The sequence below is a fragment of the Pyrgilauda ruficollis genome, unplaced genomic scaffold (genome assembly GCF_017590135.1).
Source record: "Pyrgilauda ruficollis isolate IOZ18807 unplaced genomic scaffold, ASM1759013v1 scaffold250, whole genome shotgun sequence".
NCBI lineage: Eukaryota > Metazoa > Chordata > Aves > Passeriformes > Passeridae > Pyrgilauda > Pyrgilauda ruficollis.
The window spans coordinates 78537-95996 of record NW_024523823.1 but is presented as its reverse complement, the minus strand read 5'-3'; the positions used below and the strand labels follow the sequence as shown (position 1 = coordinate 95996).

The 17460-nt window shown below is 52.8% G+C and overlaps 1 protein-coding gene across 1 annotated transcript in view; it reads right to left on the bottom strand.

Annotated features, from left to right (window-relative positions):
- Window positions 1-5259: 5259 nt before the first annotated feature.
- Window positions 5260-17460, bottom strand: part of STX8 (syntaxin 8) — an 83632-nt gene continuing 71431 nt past the window's right edge. Inside the window, exon 8 of the mRNA XM_041470942.1 lies at window positions 5260-6975. Coding sequence (XP_041326876.1) covers window positions 6908-6975 — 68 coding nt within the window. The 3' untranslated portion in view covers window positions 5260-6907. The remainder of the gene's footprint in view (window positions 6976-17460) is intronic.

The following is a 17460-nucleotide window of genomic DNA, read 5'->3' as shown; positions in this document are numbered from 1 at the left end:
CAGTCTCAGTCCCTGAATCTCCACTGTGGCCACCCCTGAACCTCCTCCACGGGCTCTTCCCCTCTGCTGCTGTCAGCACACCAGGAACCCTCAGAGGGTAGAAAACCCCTGCAGGTGACACCAGGGTCCTGGCTGGTCACTGGTTCCACTCCCAGTTTCAGGCAGCTCTCCCAAACCCCCAGCAGCTCTGCCCTTGCTCCCTCTGGAGCTGCAGCCCCTGACATCCCTGTGAAAGTCTTGGAGACAAAGTGGGAGCAGAGGGTGCCAGGGACTGTCCCCATGGGCCAGGGCAGAGCTCTGAGGCCTGGCCGGGGCACAGCCCACACAGGGAAGGGGTCTCAGCCAGGAGCAAGGTGTGACCCACCTGGAGCTCTCCTCCCTCTGCTGGGGGGGCAACCAGCCAATTTACAATTCCCAATTTCCAGTCATTAATGCACTGAGCACAGCGGAGGCTGCCTCACCTCAGACTGGAGCATCCTGTGGGCAGGACTGGCTCTGGAGCTGTGACCCCCATGCCAGGCTGTTCTCCCCATGCCAGGCTGCTCCCCTGCCACAGCAGCCCCCGGGGAATGGGGATTTCCAATCCCACCTCCTCCAGGGAGAGCGGGAATTCCTGGGCAGGAAGGCAGGGAGGGCAGGATGCTACCTGGAGGAGAAGCAAACATTAGTCGCTATGAAAAGCAAAACCTCCCTGCTATTTTTCCTTTTAGGAAACTTGGAAACATCTCTTTTATGACATTTTCCAGTGGTTTTGCCTTGTTTTATAGCAATTGACAATATTTATATAATGACATAAACCACCATAAAGCAGGGCAGCCATGTAAATAGGTGCACAGAGGAGGCTCCCAGGGCTGCTGGAGACACCACCCGGAGGGACCCAGCTCTGCTGAGCCTCCCCTGCCACCACAAGGCCCCCAAAATTCATCGGGATATTGGGAGAAAAATCCCACCCTGGACATCAAGCAACTCTTCCCACCAAGTCTGTGTGTTCTCCCCTTTCCCAAACTGGATTTGGTTTTCCTTATCTCAGAGCTCAAGGAGAGCTGAGGGTTTTGCAGCCAAGGGAAGTGAAGCCACCAGGTTCTGAGGGGTAAAATCTGACCTCAAGTGTCTAAATGGAGGCTTAAAGCCCTAAACCAGGGCTTGGATGCTCTCCTGCAGCCACCATCAGCTGCTGCCAGGGTGGGGACAGCACATCCCCAGGCAGCCGGGATGTCCCCAGCCCTCAAATGGTGCCTAAAGGTAACAGAATCCAGCCCAAAGCCAGCTCTCCACGTGGAGAGCAGGAGGAAAGGCCAGGGCACCTGGGGACTCGGGAGCTGCCCACAGCACACCTGGACACCCCAAACCCCCCAGGGACACCCTCCAGCCCCTTCCCTGCTCCCACTGCTCCTGGAGGCTGCAGAAGACCCCCACCCCTGATCCTACAGCCAGACCCCTCCAGGCACTGCCACAGCCGGGGGCTCAGGAGGAAATGAGCTGGCACAGCAGGCAGGATCCTGGCCCAGACCTGTCCCTCCATCCTGCTGGAGTTTTGTGCTTCCCAGGCAGCCCAAGCCCTGACTCCATCCACGGTGCCAGTGCCCCCTGGGCTCCCAGCAGCCCTGACCCTGGAGCAGCTCTGCTGCGAGGGCACAGCAGCCCCTTTGGGGCTCCAGAGGGGCAGCCCTTCCCTGCAGCACCCCTGCTCTAGGACATCTCCAGGAGGACACCTCTGCTGTCCCCCAGAGGGACAGGATGTCCCCTCAACACAGCCCTGGGGCACCGACCCCCTTCTGGCCAGCAGGGACCCAGCCATGGCCACCATCGCCCTGGGGACAGCAGGGGCACCCCCAGGACAGCGGGGTGGCCGGGAAGGGGCTGTGGTGCCTTCAGGGAGGCTTTGGAGAGCAGCTGAAATGCCAAAACAATCATCACTGACCGTAGCACCCGACAGAAGTCGCTTGGTCTCGTTTCTGTTCGTCCGTCGTGTCCGTGCCCCTCCCGCCCCGCCTCGCCCCCTCACAAACCTGTGTTCCTTTTGGGGTTGTTTTATTTTGTTGATTTTTTTTTTATTATTTCTGTTAATATCTTGAACTGTAAATGTTGTTTAGTTATGACCATGGCAGACTGCTTTGGGCGATGTTTCTTTACAATGCATACTAATATATTATGGTTATTATATATGAATATATTTAATGACACGTGAAAAAGTTGTGGATTTTCTTATTGTTTTTCCAAGTTGTTTCTTTTTTTTTTTTTCCTTTTTTTTCCCCCTTTTGTTTGTTTGTTCGTTAGATTGGCTGTAATTGACCCGAAGGAGCTTGTAACTGTTCAGCACCCCCTCGGTAGAACTAAAGTCAGAAACCGGTTGAATAAACTCTTGTAAACTGTAAAAATCTCCAGGAATTTCTGCTTTTTCCCAGCCCACTGCTCAGTGAACCTGTGGGACAAGGACCTGGGCAAGGAAATGACGGTGTCCCCTCCACCCCCTGGGTCTGTCAGTGGCCCCTTGGCAGGCCTGAGGTGGCACAGCTATTTGTGACTGGCAGTGCCAGCCCTGTCCCTGCCCAGCACCCCCAGGCAGCGGCCACTGGCCCTGGGGACAGCGGGGTCACCGTGGGTGGGTGGCAGGGAGGTCCCTGCGGGCTCAGCTGTGCCCTGCAGTGGGACAGAGCCAAAACCCTCCCGGAGCTGGGGGACAGGTGGGGACGGCCAAAGTCTGGATCAGGACAGCTGCCAGCCCACTCTGGAGCCGTTTCTGCCCCAGCCAGGGGCTGCTGGGCCGTGCTGGCCCTTCCTGCCCATGCTGGAGCTCAGGCTCCGGCAGCCCCAGCAGGATCAGCAGCGCCAGCGCCGGTGGAAGGCAAGGGCTGGTGGCACCCTCAGCCCAGAGAGCTGGAGGGGGGGAACTGAGGCAGCAAAATGCTTCCAGGGACAAAAATCCAGGCAAAAGGTGCTGCCAAGCGCTGGGGGTCAGCCCAGCTGACCCGAGCCTTCAGCAGTGCTGGGGATTTATGAATCCAAAAACATCCCGGGGCCGGAAATGTCAGATGTTTATTGCAGAGACAAATGGGTCACAAGTGCCAGCCCTCTGCTCCGAGGGGCAAATGGGCTTCCCAGATTGCAGGTGGCCACTTGTCCAAAGGTGACACGGGGCTCTGGAAAGAGGGGGATGAGGCTTTTCCCACGGAGGGCTGGACCTGGAGTGGTTTTGCCAGCCTGGTCCCAGCAGGCAGTGTGGGAGAGGAGCCATCCACACACCGAGCCCACCCCAGGGATCAGGGAATGGGAAATGCCCAGCAGCATTCCAGGATGAGGTGGGGATTTTTCCCAGGGCACTGGGGCACACACCAGACTTGCCCCCAGCACTGGGATTTTTGATGAAACCATGGCTGGAAGCAGCTGAACTCCTGAGCACGTCCTCCAGGACAGAGATGGAGGAGGTGGCAGGGAAGGTGAAGACTGGGATGTCTCTGGGCACATTCCAGGAAGATTTTTTGCTTGGAGAAGCCACTCCAGGTTGGCTCCTCCACCACTGCTGCTTGGAGCCAAACCCTGGCATCTCTCGTATTTTAACCTTTCTTTTTCTGTAGTGGGGCAGGGAGACAGAAAAGCTTCCCTGCACACAGCAGAGCGCTGCCAAATCCGCTGCTTTTTAATAAAATTCCTCACCAACACCACACATTAAATGCTACCTAAAGGGCAAGGCTGAGATCCCCTTTGTTGGCCAGCACAGCGAGCAAGTCCTGCTGTTTCCACCCTTCCCAGGCACTCACAGGAAGAATGTGTTGGAGGATCCAGTGGGTCAGAAAAGCCTTTGAAAGCCTGGGTCAGAACAAAGGGCTGCGGAACGCTGACCAGGATGAGTTACACGTCCATCCTGTGTGTCCTGGGAATTCAAACAAAGCTGTAATTCCCTCTAGAAGTGGCAGTTTTAATTAGGAGCCCAGGCCCGTGGTCTCCTCTGGACAAAGCCCACGTTGCTCTCTGGCTGCCACTGAAGATCCACGGGGCTGCTCCAGAGCTGGCAGTGAAATCCTGCTCCAGGTTTGGAGGCTGCTGCTGAGGAACAGCTCCAGGAGCATTCCCAGTGTCCACAGAGCTGCAGGAATGCACGGATTTGGAACTCCTCTCCAAAACCTTTCCTTGTTCCCAGCTGGAGCAGCCCTGCCTAAAGCTCCATTGCTAATCTGACATCAACAATAACTCAGGATCCCCCTGCCGTGCCCTCTTGAAAACCAGAGCACATTAAACCACCCCTTCTTGCCCCTCCCCTCTCTGACAGCCCCAAGGTGAAGCATCTCTCCAAGAAAGCTGACCAGGCACAGCCTGGGCTGCCCTTGGAAAGGCTTTGAGGATTTTCTCCAGCAGAGCACACAGATGACTCCAGAGGAACTCCAGCCTGCAGCCTCTCCTCCAGCTCTGAGCGCTGAGGATGGGCACAGAGCCCTGGCTGAAGCTGGAGGGGGCACAGCTGGATCTCTGGGCCTTTCTCTCCACCAAGCTCCTCTCTCCTGTGCCCTCCCTGGGAGCACAGAGACAGGGAAATGCTCTCTGGATCCAGGGGACATCTCCCACAGCTGCAGGACACAGCACCACCCACAGCAGGTGAAGAAGAGAAGCTGTGGATCCCTGGGCATGTTCAAGGTTGGACTGGAGGGGGCTTGGAGCAAGCTGGGCCAGGGAAGGTCCCTGCCCATGGATGGGATTTCAAGTCCTTCCCCCCCAAACCACGCTGGGATTCTGTACTCCCTGTGTCCCACGGGGTACTCAGGAGCTCCCTGCCTCTGCCTCCTGCACAACTCATCTTCTTCATCTTCTCCACAGCTCTCAGAGCCTGGAGCGACGGGGTCCGAGCTGCAGCCTGCAGCTGCAGCCTGCAGGGAGATGACTGGAGGCAATCTGCAGCCTCCAAACCCTTAAAAAAGGGGCAGTGCCCTAGTGCCAGCCTGGGGAAACAAGAGAAGAATGGATTTGTGCCAGTCCAGAGGGGACAGCACCAGGACAGCCTGGCTCCCACCTCCCAGAGCAGTGCTGGATGTGCTGGGTGGGCAGAGGGAAACGAGTGCCAGAGCTGTGAAAGGAGACAGCACCAGGGCAGGTGGGGGCAGCCCCTGCAAGTCTGACAGATGTGACACAATGCACACAAAGTCTGACAGAAATTGATTATTGATTCTCCAGACCAGCTCTTAGGATATGGCAGCGCGCTGGATAAATCATTCACAGACAACACAAGATACAATAAAACCCCAGGCAGAGAAACTGTATATAAATGGATCAGCTTTAATCAGTATTTATTGCTGCTCTATTAATCCTGAAATCAAACTGACATGTGTAACAAAATAATTATTCTCTTGGCCAGAAGCAAACATTTAATACTTCTTTTTCATTAGTTTTGAAATAGGAAATCCTCTCAGCTGCAGAAGGGTGTGAGAAGCTGTCAAAGGAAGAGCCAGAGCTCAGTGAGGACGTTAATTGTGGTGCATCTCCCGAGGCCAGGCTGGCAGAGCCCCTGGGGAGCACACGAGGGCAAAGCTCCCCACTCTCTCAGGCTGGGCTGAGTCCTGCTGCTGTTCAATTCCCATCCCTGGAGATCAATAACCCACCAATAACTATCCCTGGAGATCAATAACCCACCAATAACTATCCCTGGAGATCAATAACCCACCAATAACTATCCCTGGAGATCCATAACCCACCGATAACTATCCCTGGAGATCCATAACCCACCAATAACTATCCCTGGAGATCCATAACCCACCAATAACTATCCCTGGAGATCCATAACCCACCAATAACTATCCCTGGAGATCAATAACCCACCAGTAACTATCCCTGGAGATCCATAACCCACCAATAACTATCCCTGGAGATCAATAACCCAGCAGACCTCCATCCCTGGAGATCAATAACCCACCAATAACTATCCCTGGAGATCAATAACCCAGCAGTGCCTCCCCAAGGGTTGAGCACTGACCCAGCCACCGTTGGTTCTGTGCAGCCCACGGGGGTCCTGCAGTAACTGGGCTGTCACTTCCCATCCTGGAGAATCCAGATTCAACCACTCCCCAAGATATTCCTCGAACAGAGAATTTTCCCTCTCAAGGAGGGATCCCAAAGCAGGGAACGCTGCTGCTCTCCAAACCACTCCTGGATTTCGGTGCTGGGAGCCCCTGGGATGTCTGAGCTCAGCGAGCTGGGCAGGGCAGCAGCACCAGCATGCCCCCAGTGCAGGAGAGGTGGGTCCATCCCACAGCTGCAGCTGCTGAGTGCCAGAGGAAGGTGGGAAGAGTGGGATGAAATGCTGTCAGTGGGATGAAATCCTTTTTCCCACTGAAATCCTCCAGACCCCACCGAGCTCCTCAGCCAAGGAGAGCGGGTGTCTGGTGGATGCTGCCTCAGTGGAGTTCACTGCCAGCAGTGGAGCTTATTCCCAGTGATGGAAGGAGGTCATTCCCAGCAGTGGAGCTTATTCCCAACAATGGATGGAGCTCATTCCCAGCAGTGGAGCTTATTCCCAACAACGGGTGCAGTTCATTCCCAGCAGTGGAGCTCATTCCCAGCGATGGATGCAGTTCATTCCGAGCTCTGGAGTTCATTCCCAGCAGTGGAGCTCATTCCCAGCGATGGATACAGTTCATTCTGAGCTCTGGAGTTCATTCCCAGCAGTGGAGTTTATTCCCAATGATGGATGCAGTTCATTCTGAGATCTGGAGTTTATTCCCAGCAGTGAGTTTATTCCCAGCAGTGGAGTTTATTCCCAGCGATGGATGCAGTTCATTCCCAGGATGGATGCAGTTCAGTTCACTCCCAGCTCTGCAGTTCATTCCCAGCGATGGCTGCAGCTCGTTCCCTGCCCTCGGAGGAGCCTCCCCGAGCCCTGGGCTGCCCTGCAGCAGCTGCTCTGGCAGGACTGGGGTCGGGGTTAACCCGTGGGCCAGAGCGCGACCACGGCGATGGCGATGAGCAGCAGCACGATCACCACCAGCATCCCTGCAGGAACACAACAAGGCTTAGGCTGCTGCCTCCATCACTTACAAATGGGTTTCTGTGATTAAATTGCTCCTCCTCCTCCCCCTGCTCACCCCGACAGCCTGCACTGGTACCTGAGCAGAGACCTGGACCCAAACCCCACGCTGGCAGAGAGGTTCCTTCTCTTCCTGACCCCACAAATCAGAATTTTCCAGCAGTGCCTGTGGGGTGTCTTCCTACCTGAACATCTGCCACAGAAACATCAAGGGATGTGTTTAATTCACAGCCAGGCCAGCTGAGCTTTGCTAGAATCCCTCTGTACCATCCCACTGGGGCAAAGGATTACTGAGGAGGAAATCCAAACTGCAGCAGGAAATTGTTTCCAACACAAAGCTCTCCTGCTTTCAGACAGAACTCTGTGCAGGGCTGGGCTTTCAGGCACGGACCTGACCTGGGGAAACAGGGATCATCCAGCCCTGGAGAGAATCCCACAGTGCCCTGCCCCAGCTCTGCCCGTGTGCCCCATCCTGCCCCAAACCCACTGATCCCTGCAGAGGCCAGTGACAAATGAGATTGTACAAAATGGGATCCCTCCCTTCTCCCTAACTCCCCATTTCTCAGCAGGAACTCTCCCCTTTCTCTCCCCTTTTTTAGAGGAAAGGAAGAAATGTTTTAGTGAGAACACCCGGGATCCACCTCCCAAACCACCCCCAACAAACAAACTCCTCACCCAGCTGGATCGCTGTGCTGGGCACTGCCATCACACCCACGGGCATCCCCTGGGCTTAAACGATCTTTTAATTAAGAGGCTTTTATTTGTGTTCAGTTTCTGCTGTGTGCAGTCTCCCTGCCCGAGCTGAGGGAAGGCAGAGGGTTCCAGGAGTGGAAAACCTGTCCCTTCCTCTCTCTGCTCACTGAGGACTATTACTCAGCCACTTACAGCATTTACAAGTCCAGCTCATGGCAATTAAAAAAGGATGTATTGAAGTAAACTCCTCCTTCCAAGCTGGAAAAGGATATTAGACACTGCTTTTTGTAAATAGTGTCATGTTTTCTGTGCAGAAACTGTTCCTCTGCCAGGGGGCCAGGATTTTTTTTCCAGGGAAATAAGAGTTGCCACCAACAGTATTTTTTTCTCTTATGCTCAGCTGAAACCATCTGTGATCCCATCCAGCCCTCCCTCTGGCACTGGGAGCCATTCCCTGTGTCCTGTCCCACATCCCTTGTCCCCAGTTCCTCTCCAGCTCTCCTGGAGCCCCTCCAGGCCCTGCCAGGGGCTCTGAGCTCTCCCTGGAGCTTCTCCTCTCCAGGCTGAACAGCCACAACTTCCTCACCCTTTTAGTCTCCTATTTTTTACACCTTAAAATATATTTTGGAGTTTTCAACAGAGCAAGAAGCAAATAATTTGCCTAAATAGGGAAGAAGTAAGATCTGATAAAGCTGCCACATTCCCATTCTCTGTTATGTTTTGCACTGGAGGGAGAAGTTTTAGAGGGTGCAAATCCTTCACACAGTTTCAGTGTAACAGAGTTTATGGACTCCAGCAATTAAGAGACAACTGAGATCAGCTGCTTGGAAAATACTCCATAGGTGTGAATTACTAATGATACAGAGGGGACTTAATGGGCTGTAATTATTCTTTGACAAGTCCCAAGAAAAACTGCACATAAACCCCAAATTATTCCCCAGCACGAAGAGGGGAAGGTGGGGGCTAATTAAGGATTGCTAATGGGCAGTGCTGAGTGAGGGAACTGCAGGGCACACTCAGGGCACTGAGAGAGGGGACAGCAAAGTGACATAAACCTCCTTCCACCCCTGGAAAAGGAGTGGCACTCAAACCTGCAGCCAGAAAAGTCAAGTGCTGTCCTTGTCCCAGCTGAGGTGGGAGCAGCAGAGCTGCTGAGCCCAGGGACAGCAAGCCAGGAGCACAGGAGTGCCCCAGCACACACACATCTCTGAGCATCTCCCACCACAGAGCAGATGCTGCACACACTGCCCCTGAGCCACACAACAGCAGCTTAGGAGGATCTGAAGGTTTGAAACTGGCTGCTTCACATGCTTTCCCCACAAAAGTGTGGAGAGGATCTGACAGGAATTCTGCATTCTGAGGTCCCTGCCTGCTTTGCCTTTCTTTGCTCAAATGCTATGAAATATAAATATTCCCCTTGACAAGAAACCCTCAAAGAGACGTTCAGGAATCAAAGCCATTCCTAAAGTCAACAGGAGTCGGAAGAGAACAAAGGAAAGATTCTTGTGCTAAAGGAAACAGTGCCAGGAATACAAATCCCCACTGCATCCCAGGGAAAGGTGGGAGGCAGAAACCTCTGTGCAATTACAGAGCAAACAATTAATGCAGGCTGCAGTAAATGCCATGCTCCTGAAGCTCCCTGTGCTAAAGGCTTGGGGCAGTGCTCTAGCTGCTGATCCAGCTGCTGATCCCACTGCTGATCCAGCTCTGATCCACTGCTGACCCCACTGCTGATCCAGCTTTGATCCCACTGCTGACCCCACTGCTGATCCCACTGCTGATCTCACTGCTGACCCCGCTGCTGATCCCAAATTGCTGATCCATCTCTGATCCCACTGCTGACCCCACTGCTGATCCCACTGCTGATCTCACTGCTGACCCCGCTGCTGATCCCAAATTGCTGATCCAGCTCTGATCCCACTGCTGATCCCTCACTGCTGATCTGCTGACCCCACTGCTGATCCAGCTTTGATCCCACTGCTGACCCCACTGCTGATCCCACTGCTGATCTCACTGCTGACCCCGCTGCTGATCCCAAATTGCTGATCCATCTCTGATCCCACTGCTGACCCCACTGCTGATCCCACTGCTGATATCACTGCTGACCCCGCTGCTGATCCCAAATTGCTGATCCAGCTCTGACCCCACTGCTGATCCCTCATTGCTGATCCCATTGCTGACCCCACTGCTGATTCCACTGGTGATCCCGCTCCAGGAGCAGGGCAGAAGGCAGGGAGCACATTCCCAGCTTGCTCCAGGGCATGTTCCAGGGCAGGCTGGGGACGTGCCCGGCATTCCTGGACGCTGGCACTCACACGGTGGCACTGCCCACGCCCCCAGCCCCTGGCGCAGCGGGCTCAGTGCTCCACACCTCACCAAACCTCCTCCAAATAAAGATCCCATCTTCAGGTGCCAGATGGAAAGGAAAGGTTAAATTCCATGCAGCTGAGGTTGACCCTGCTGCCCTGGGTGCTGGATGGCTCTGTGGGCTCGGGATGGGACACTCAGAGAGCAAACCCAGCCAGTGGCGGTGGGTGCTGAGCTGAATGCTGATTCCAGCCCAGTAAGGAAAGCCCAAGGCACGTGCACGTGTGTGGGGCCAGCTCTGCCCTGACTCCAGAAGCTGCAAGGTTGCATCCAAGTCCATTTCAGCAATGTCCAGCTTGCATCTGGCAAACCCCAGCCCAGAAGTGGGGTGTGCCCATGGCAGTGCCCTGGCTCTGAGCCTGCAGGGAGGAGGTGCAGGGAAGGCAGCCCTGCACAAGCCTGCACCCCCCAGCACCTGGCAGTGAATATTTCTGGGAACAGCAGCTGTCCTTGGGGTTTTCCCTGTTGATTGGAGTGTAGTGTCACTCCCAGCTGCAACACTGGTGTCTTTTATAGATGATAAAATAATAATAAATAGCATGCTCGCACTTTAAAGAGGCTGTGTAGCATTAGATTATCTGGGAAAGGCAGCTTGGTTCAGGCCAGGGAAGTTATATTCCCACAGAACTGTCTATCCAGAAGTTTATGAATAAGTTTTCTTTTACAAGGGACACGGAGCAGTAACTTTAAACACATAATTGTTGTTTTATAGGGCAGCAGAGAGGCAGGGCAAGGATGGGACCTTCAGCAAGAGGCCTGGTTGCTTTCCTCCAGGACCTCTATTTAATATCACAGCTTTAAAGAACCCAAATTTTATCTGCTGTTTCAGTGAGTTAATTTTAAGCCCGTGTTGCCAGATATATGGCAGAAACCCTGCCCAAATCCCTTCAAAGCCCTGCTTTTGGAGGCAGCAGAGAACCAGCTCGGAGGCTGGCTCCGAACCCTCTGCACATACCTAAAGCACTACTTTCACATGGCAAGCACCCCAAGAAATCCATCTTGCTGTCCTTTTACGTTCCCTAAAAAAGAGCCAAGCACTTTCTCCCCCAAAAGCCATAAAAACCCTTTCCCTGCAACGCTCTCCCCGCGCTGGCTATTCAATTTGTGCTGCATTAAGAAGCACTTGAGCAGAAATCCCACGCTATTAAGCTGGCTTGTGTGTAACTACAGCCCCAATTCCTACACCTGCAGCTCTGAACCCACCTCTCTGGAGGTTTTTCTTTATTAGTTTTGTGACAGCCAAACGTTTTCTTGGGCGAGAGGGCCGGGGAAACGCTCCTCACCCGCCCGCCCCGAGGAACCCGGCCCTTATTGCTTTTGACCTTCCTTTTCAAGTGCTCTGCCTGGAGAAATTCAACACTACAATTGTACCTCGCAGCCCTGACACCAAAATCATTGGCAGTTCTCAGAGAAATCAAGACCAGGCTCCGCCAGCGGTTATTAAAGGCTCCAAATGTTCATGTGTTGGGTCTAGAGGAGGGGGAAAAGGCACTTCTCAAAAAAGCTGAGCTCCTTGGAAACAACAACTATTGCATTATTAATTCCTTATTTGGGAGAAAGAAAAGCCCAGGTCGTTCCTGTGTAAGATGAAAAAGCTCTGGGTCTATGAGTTATTGCACATTTGGAGCTGCTCATGCCAGACTGACCCAAAAAAACCATTTATCCGAGGGAAAGGTGCAGACTTTGTTTGTGCACTTAACTCCTCAGTCAACATGATTTCACACGCTAGAAATTGCATTTTTGCGGGGTTTGGTCACGTCAGGTTGCAGATAGGATTCCCTGAGGGGTGCAGAGGAGTTTGGTGCTAACACAAGCTCTGCCCAGGGCGTGGAGATCCCTCAGGACACTGGCAGAAGGCTCTGTGGGCACAGAGAGGGGCTAAAAGCCAGCGGGGTGGGAACCATCCCTACCAGAAAACAAAGGTCAGGTCAGCCCCAGGAGCAGCGTGGAGAGAGTTTACACCCAAACTTCAGTGTTTACACCCAAACTTCAGTGACTTCAGCAATCAAACTTCAGTGACTTCAGCAATCAAACAACCCCAAAGTTCGGGTCCCAAACCCCACGTGCAGTGAGATAAGTGTTTCTCTTAATCCATTATTGCTGCACTTCTGTTTGCTTCTCTGTTAATCTCTTTTTCAGGTTACAGACACATGGCAGGTAATGCCCTGAGCTGCTTCCAAGCACCCCAAATCCCAAATCCCTTCCAGGAGTGGCCCAGGCCCAGCCTCACCCCGAGCTCACAGCCTGCAGCTCCTGCTCAGGTTCCAACAGCCCTGGTGCTCAGCTCTCCATGGCAAGGGCACCTCCTGCCCTTGGAAGGCTCAGCTCCAGGGCTGTGAGTGCCCCATCTGTCTGTGTGTCTGTTCAACCACTCCTGGGAACCAGAAGTCAGGAAGGTTCCCCATGGAAATGAGGAAATTTAAATTATTTTACCTCCTGAGCCACCAGAAGTGAAGCTCAGAGACAGGCAAGACATTTGTTCGGAGCTGAAGTCAAAGCAAGAACTAAACTGTCACAAGTTTTAACTTTCAGAGGAGTCTGTGGGAAAGGGAACACTTGGTGCTAAATTTGTATCTCCTTTAAATAGCAGCAGGTAGCTGGGAGAGGACAATGGTGGAGAAATGGTTCATGTACCTCTGAGACACAGTGACTGAACAGAGAGCTTTAAAGCAATCCGCACCCGAACGCCTTCTGCAAAAACACTGGGAAATAAAATCATTTCCTGGACTCACCATCCCATCAGCAGCAGGTGTGAGAGGCAGCAGCTTCCCCATCCCAAAAAAAACCCCCAAATCAACCCAAAACTGGCAACCCCAGCCCATCCTTGCCTCTTCTGAGGGGTGGGCTGGGGCAGAGCTGTGCAGATCACCCAGCCCCAAACTGGAAACATCCTCGTGGATTTTCCTTTTGTTCTCCTGGAGTGACTTCACAACTTTCCTTGCTTGGCCCCACACCATCACCAGACTCTTTCCAGCCCCAAAGGTCACTGGCAGATGTGGTTACTGGATTTCTTTGCATGTGGCTTGGTTTTCTTCCCCTTTTTTTTTTAATTAAACAAGCACACACACAGAGTTTCCAGCTGTCCTTCCTCCAGACTCTCGGGCATCCTTTCCCTTACATCAGGGCCAGCAAGGAGCAGCAGCAGCTGAGGAGTACTCAGCATTTCTGAGCAGCAGAGCTGCAGCCTGGAATGGGACCTGGGACACAGACCTCAACGTGCACAAAGGCTTCCCAGGAGAAAGGGAACAAAACAGCTCAAGGAAGAGCACAAGGCTCTAAAAATCCCTCATTTCACACGAGGGTCACTCAGCTCAGGAGAGAGCCCAGCCAAGCCAAAGGTGTCACCTGAACCCTTTTGCTCTGGAAAAACCAGCAGCAAGGGTGAGAAAGCACAGGGTTAACTGGGACAGCCCCTCCTCCTCCAGAAGATAGGGATATCTATCTATAGGGATACCCTATAAATAGATGCAGATACCCTATAGATATAGATATAGATACCCTATATATCTATAGGGATACCCTATAGATAGATACAGATACCCTATAGATATAGATACCCTATATATCTATAGGGATACCCATGCCATAAGCAAGGAGGAACAGCAGGGTTTGCCATGAACTGTGCCAGGGACCTTCAGGAGTGTGGTGGGGACAGCAGCTGGGACAGGGAGTGCAGGACAGCCAGGGAAAGTTCCCTGGCAGCCACAAAACACCTCAGGAAAGCCACGGGTTTCTGGTGGAAAATCCAGCCAGGGGGGACCTTGGGCAGCACGAGCCACAGATCACTGAAGAGACCTCTCACTGCACTCCCAGCCTGGGAGACTCAGCAGAAATCCACGTGAAATCCCAGGGGATTCAATCCCAGAGCTCAGTGTCCTGAGGCTGGGGCTCCCCCAAATCCGTGTCTCCATGGACCTTCTCCAGCCCAGCTCCCCTGGGCAGCCCCAGCTCCAGCAGGGGATGCAGAAGCCCAGCCCAGCTGGCAAACTCCAAAGGGTTTTCCTGAAAGGAAGGGTCAGAGCCCAGCTCTGCTACCTGCAGCAGGCTGGGGACAGGCAGAAGCTGTGACAGATGATCTCAGCAGGGAACTGCTGTCCCTGCACCACTTTCCCCAGTAAAAACAAATGGGCAAAGAAAAATAATCAAATGAAAGGCCAGCTCTGCTGGCCTGGCACAGAAGGGACATCTGCCCACGTCCATCTGCCACCAGCCCCACACCCTGGCTTTGTTTTTGGTGGGGTCACTTTTCTGCCATTGTAGCTGCCTGAACTGCCTCCCCAGGACACCAGGGCCAGACAGGGAAAAAGGTGGGAACGTGGGGAGAAGGAGGAGGCAACCACCAGCTCTGCTTAGATGCATCACTACATTGTCCCACCAGGCTCTTAAATCACTTGGGAAAGGATTATTTTTCGCCTCTGCCTTTGTTTTTCACTCTGGCAAGTGCTGGGATCGCTCCCTCCCTGCTTACAGGGATGTACTACAGCACCAAAATGCTTCCAAAGGGTTTCAAGCATCCCATGAAAAAAATAAACAAGAAATAAAAACAATCACAGCTCAGTCAAACGAGCAGAGCAGCAGCAGCAGCCTCCCAGTTCTGCTGATCCATCTGAACCTGCAAGGACAACTCCCCCAGCAAGGCACTGACCAAGAAAAACCTAGAGCACAAAAAAAATCAGATTGTGTTCATGTCAGTCACCGAAGGTTGGATTAAGTGTTCCTGAAGGCTGCTCCATGTGGCTCCCATTTTCCAAAGTGCCCTGCTCACCCAGGAATTGTAGGAACTTTTGGAAACGGGCTGCTGGCTCCCCAGTGCCCGGGACGCCTGGCTGAGTGGTCAGGAGGGCTGAGATTTCCATACAAATTGCAAAGCTCCTAAATGGCTTCCTCAGCACAGGGCCGGGGGTGGAAACGGGAGAATATTTAATGATTAGTTCCTTATGGCTCCCACATTCTTGAAGCATATTTCTTGCAGTCCCTGGAACACTCCTGCATTCTTGATTGCAAAATGGCAATAAGTGATTTCCTTTAAAAGCCTCGTCTTTTATTGAAATCCTAAAAATACCCCACCAGCCCCACTGCACTGCAGTCTCTCTCTTTCCTGGACAGGCCCCATCAACCCTGATGTATTCTATTTTGAAGACAGCAATAAACATTTCAGCATGGGCCGTTCAATCCACTTCATAATAGAGCTTGCGTTTGCAGTGGAGCCCTCCTAGCACCATAAATCATCTTTACACAGACTTAAGTGTGAGCAACTCCAGCTCAAAACCAGCATGGACTTTTTTTTTTTTCTTTTTAGAAATTAAGAATGGGCACAAAGCAGTGAAGAATTAAATGTGTGACAGCTTTAAAGGTGAAACCAGTGGGCTGACCCTGTAAACCAGGGCTGCTGCAATGGTCAGAGCCACACTGCAGTGCTGCTTCACTCAATCCACTTGACACAAACCTACCTTGGTGGGGTGAAGTTCAGAAAAAACTCCCTGCACATCCACTCCATCTGAACAAACAGGGCTTTCAGGTCTGGGAGACTCTGGCTGCTGCTGATTTTAAAAGCCACAGATGAAGATTAATGACACTGCACGCCTGAACTGCTTCCACACACCCAAAACTCCTTTTGTTTCTCCAGTCCATACGGACTGGAAGCCCAAACTGTTCTCCCCTCTGCTCATGATGTCTCTCTCCATCTGCTCCAGGCCTTGGAGAGCAGCTCAGAGATAATTCCAGGTACACAGCAAGGAGGCTGCTGCCTGAGCCAGGATGGATGTCCTGGCTGGGCCAGAGCAGCTCTGAGCAACCACGACCAAGAACTGTGACAAGAGCAGCCAGCCCTGCTCAGCCTCCTCCAGCAGAGCCTGGTGTCTGCAGGAGGCAGCAGGGATGGAACCCTGAGCCCCTGAGCCCACCCTGAGCGGGTGAGGTCCCAGAAAGGGGAGGTTTGGTGGACGAGCAGCTCCGAGCCATTCCCCCACCATGGTCACTGCTGTGCCACTGGGATGGGACTGCTGGGAGCCTGCCCTAACCTGCTGCTCACAGCTGACTGTGCTGGGAGCCCGACCCAACCTGCTGCTCACAGCTCTGTGTGCTGGGAGCCCGACCCAACCTGCTGCTCACAGCTCTGTGCCCAGCACTGCCCACAGCTCTGTGCCCAGCATTGCTCACAGCTCTGTGTGTGCCCGGCACTGCCCACAGCTCTCTGTGTGCCCAGCACTGCCCACAGCTCTGTGCCCAGCACTGCTCCTTGCATCTCTCCCTCCCCACAGCTGCTCCCCTCGTGCTGATGAAACACGAGCTGCAGCCTTCACCTGAGCACAGCCCAGCACTGGTGGGACCTGGCAGCTCCTGCACGGTCCCAGGGGAGAGAACCTGACTCTGGAACCCCACCACTGCTGCCCCACGGATGGCAGCGCCCTGTGCCAGGGATGCAGTCAGCAGCAGGCTCTGCTGGGCACCAGCTTCCCTCTCCTGCTGAATCCCACCTCACTGAGCCCTTCCCCACCAGGCTCCAGCAGCAGGGTCTGCCAAACAGCAGCTGTGTCTGTGGCAGGAATTCTCCAGGCAGGCTAAAATCAGTGAAGTTTCACCTAAATCCGTTTGCCCAAAGTGGTACTGGTGCTAAAATCAGTGAAGTTTCACCTAAATCCATTTGCCCAAAGTGGTACTGGTGCTAAAATCAGTGAAGTTTCACCTAAATCCATTTGCCCAAAGTGGTACTGGTGCTAAAATCAGTGAAGTTTCACCTAAATCCATTTGCCCAAAGTGGTACTGCCTGCAGGGGTGCAGCAGCCTGCCTGGAGAATTCTTGACACAGATACAGCTGTTATTTTGTTGAGAATTGTGTTTTCACAACTCAAAGAACAATCCTGCTTTTAGAAACTTGCTCAACCTTTGGCAATGCAGCCTAATCAGCAGAGAAAGCTGCAGAAACCAGCAACCAAATACTCCTCATTAATACCATTTACAGCTGCTAACAACTACAAGAACCTTCTCAAAATGCCAAGGGAAACAGGGTGGGTGAAACAATCCCTTGCAAACAACTGAGCCAATATACACAAGAATTGTGATAAGAAATTAGGTTTGACTTGCACAATCACTTTCAAAGTTTTTGGAAAATGGAGTCTGAAGAGCAGGAGGCTGATAAAATAACAGAGTTCAGTAGCAATGCGAAAATTTCGTGCCGATGAAGTAGGGAATTCAATCCTTGCTGAATTCTTGACATCATTTAGATGTTAACAGAAGTTTCTTCTCCAAAAAAAGAAGGCAAGGCATCTTTAAAGCCCACACACAGATCTCTGACTCCTATATGCAGAGTACTATACAGAGCTATTTTGGTTTTGGACGACTGCATTGTCTCATGTGTCAGGATGACTATTTGATTTTCTTTTCTTTTTTAA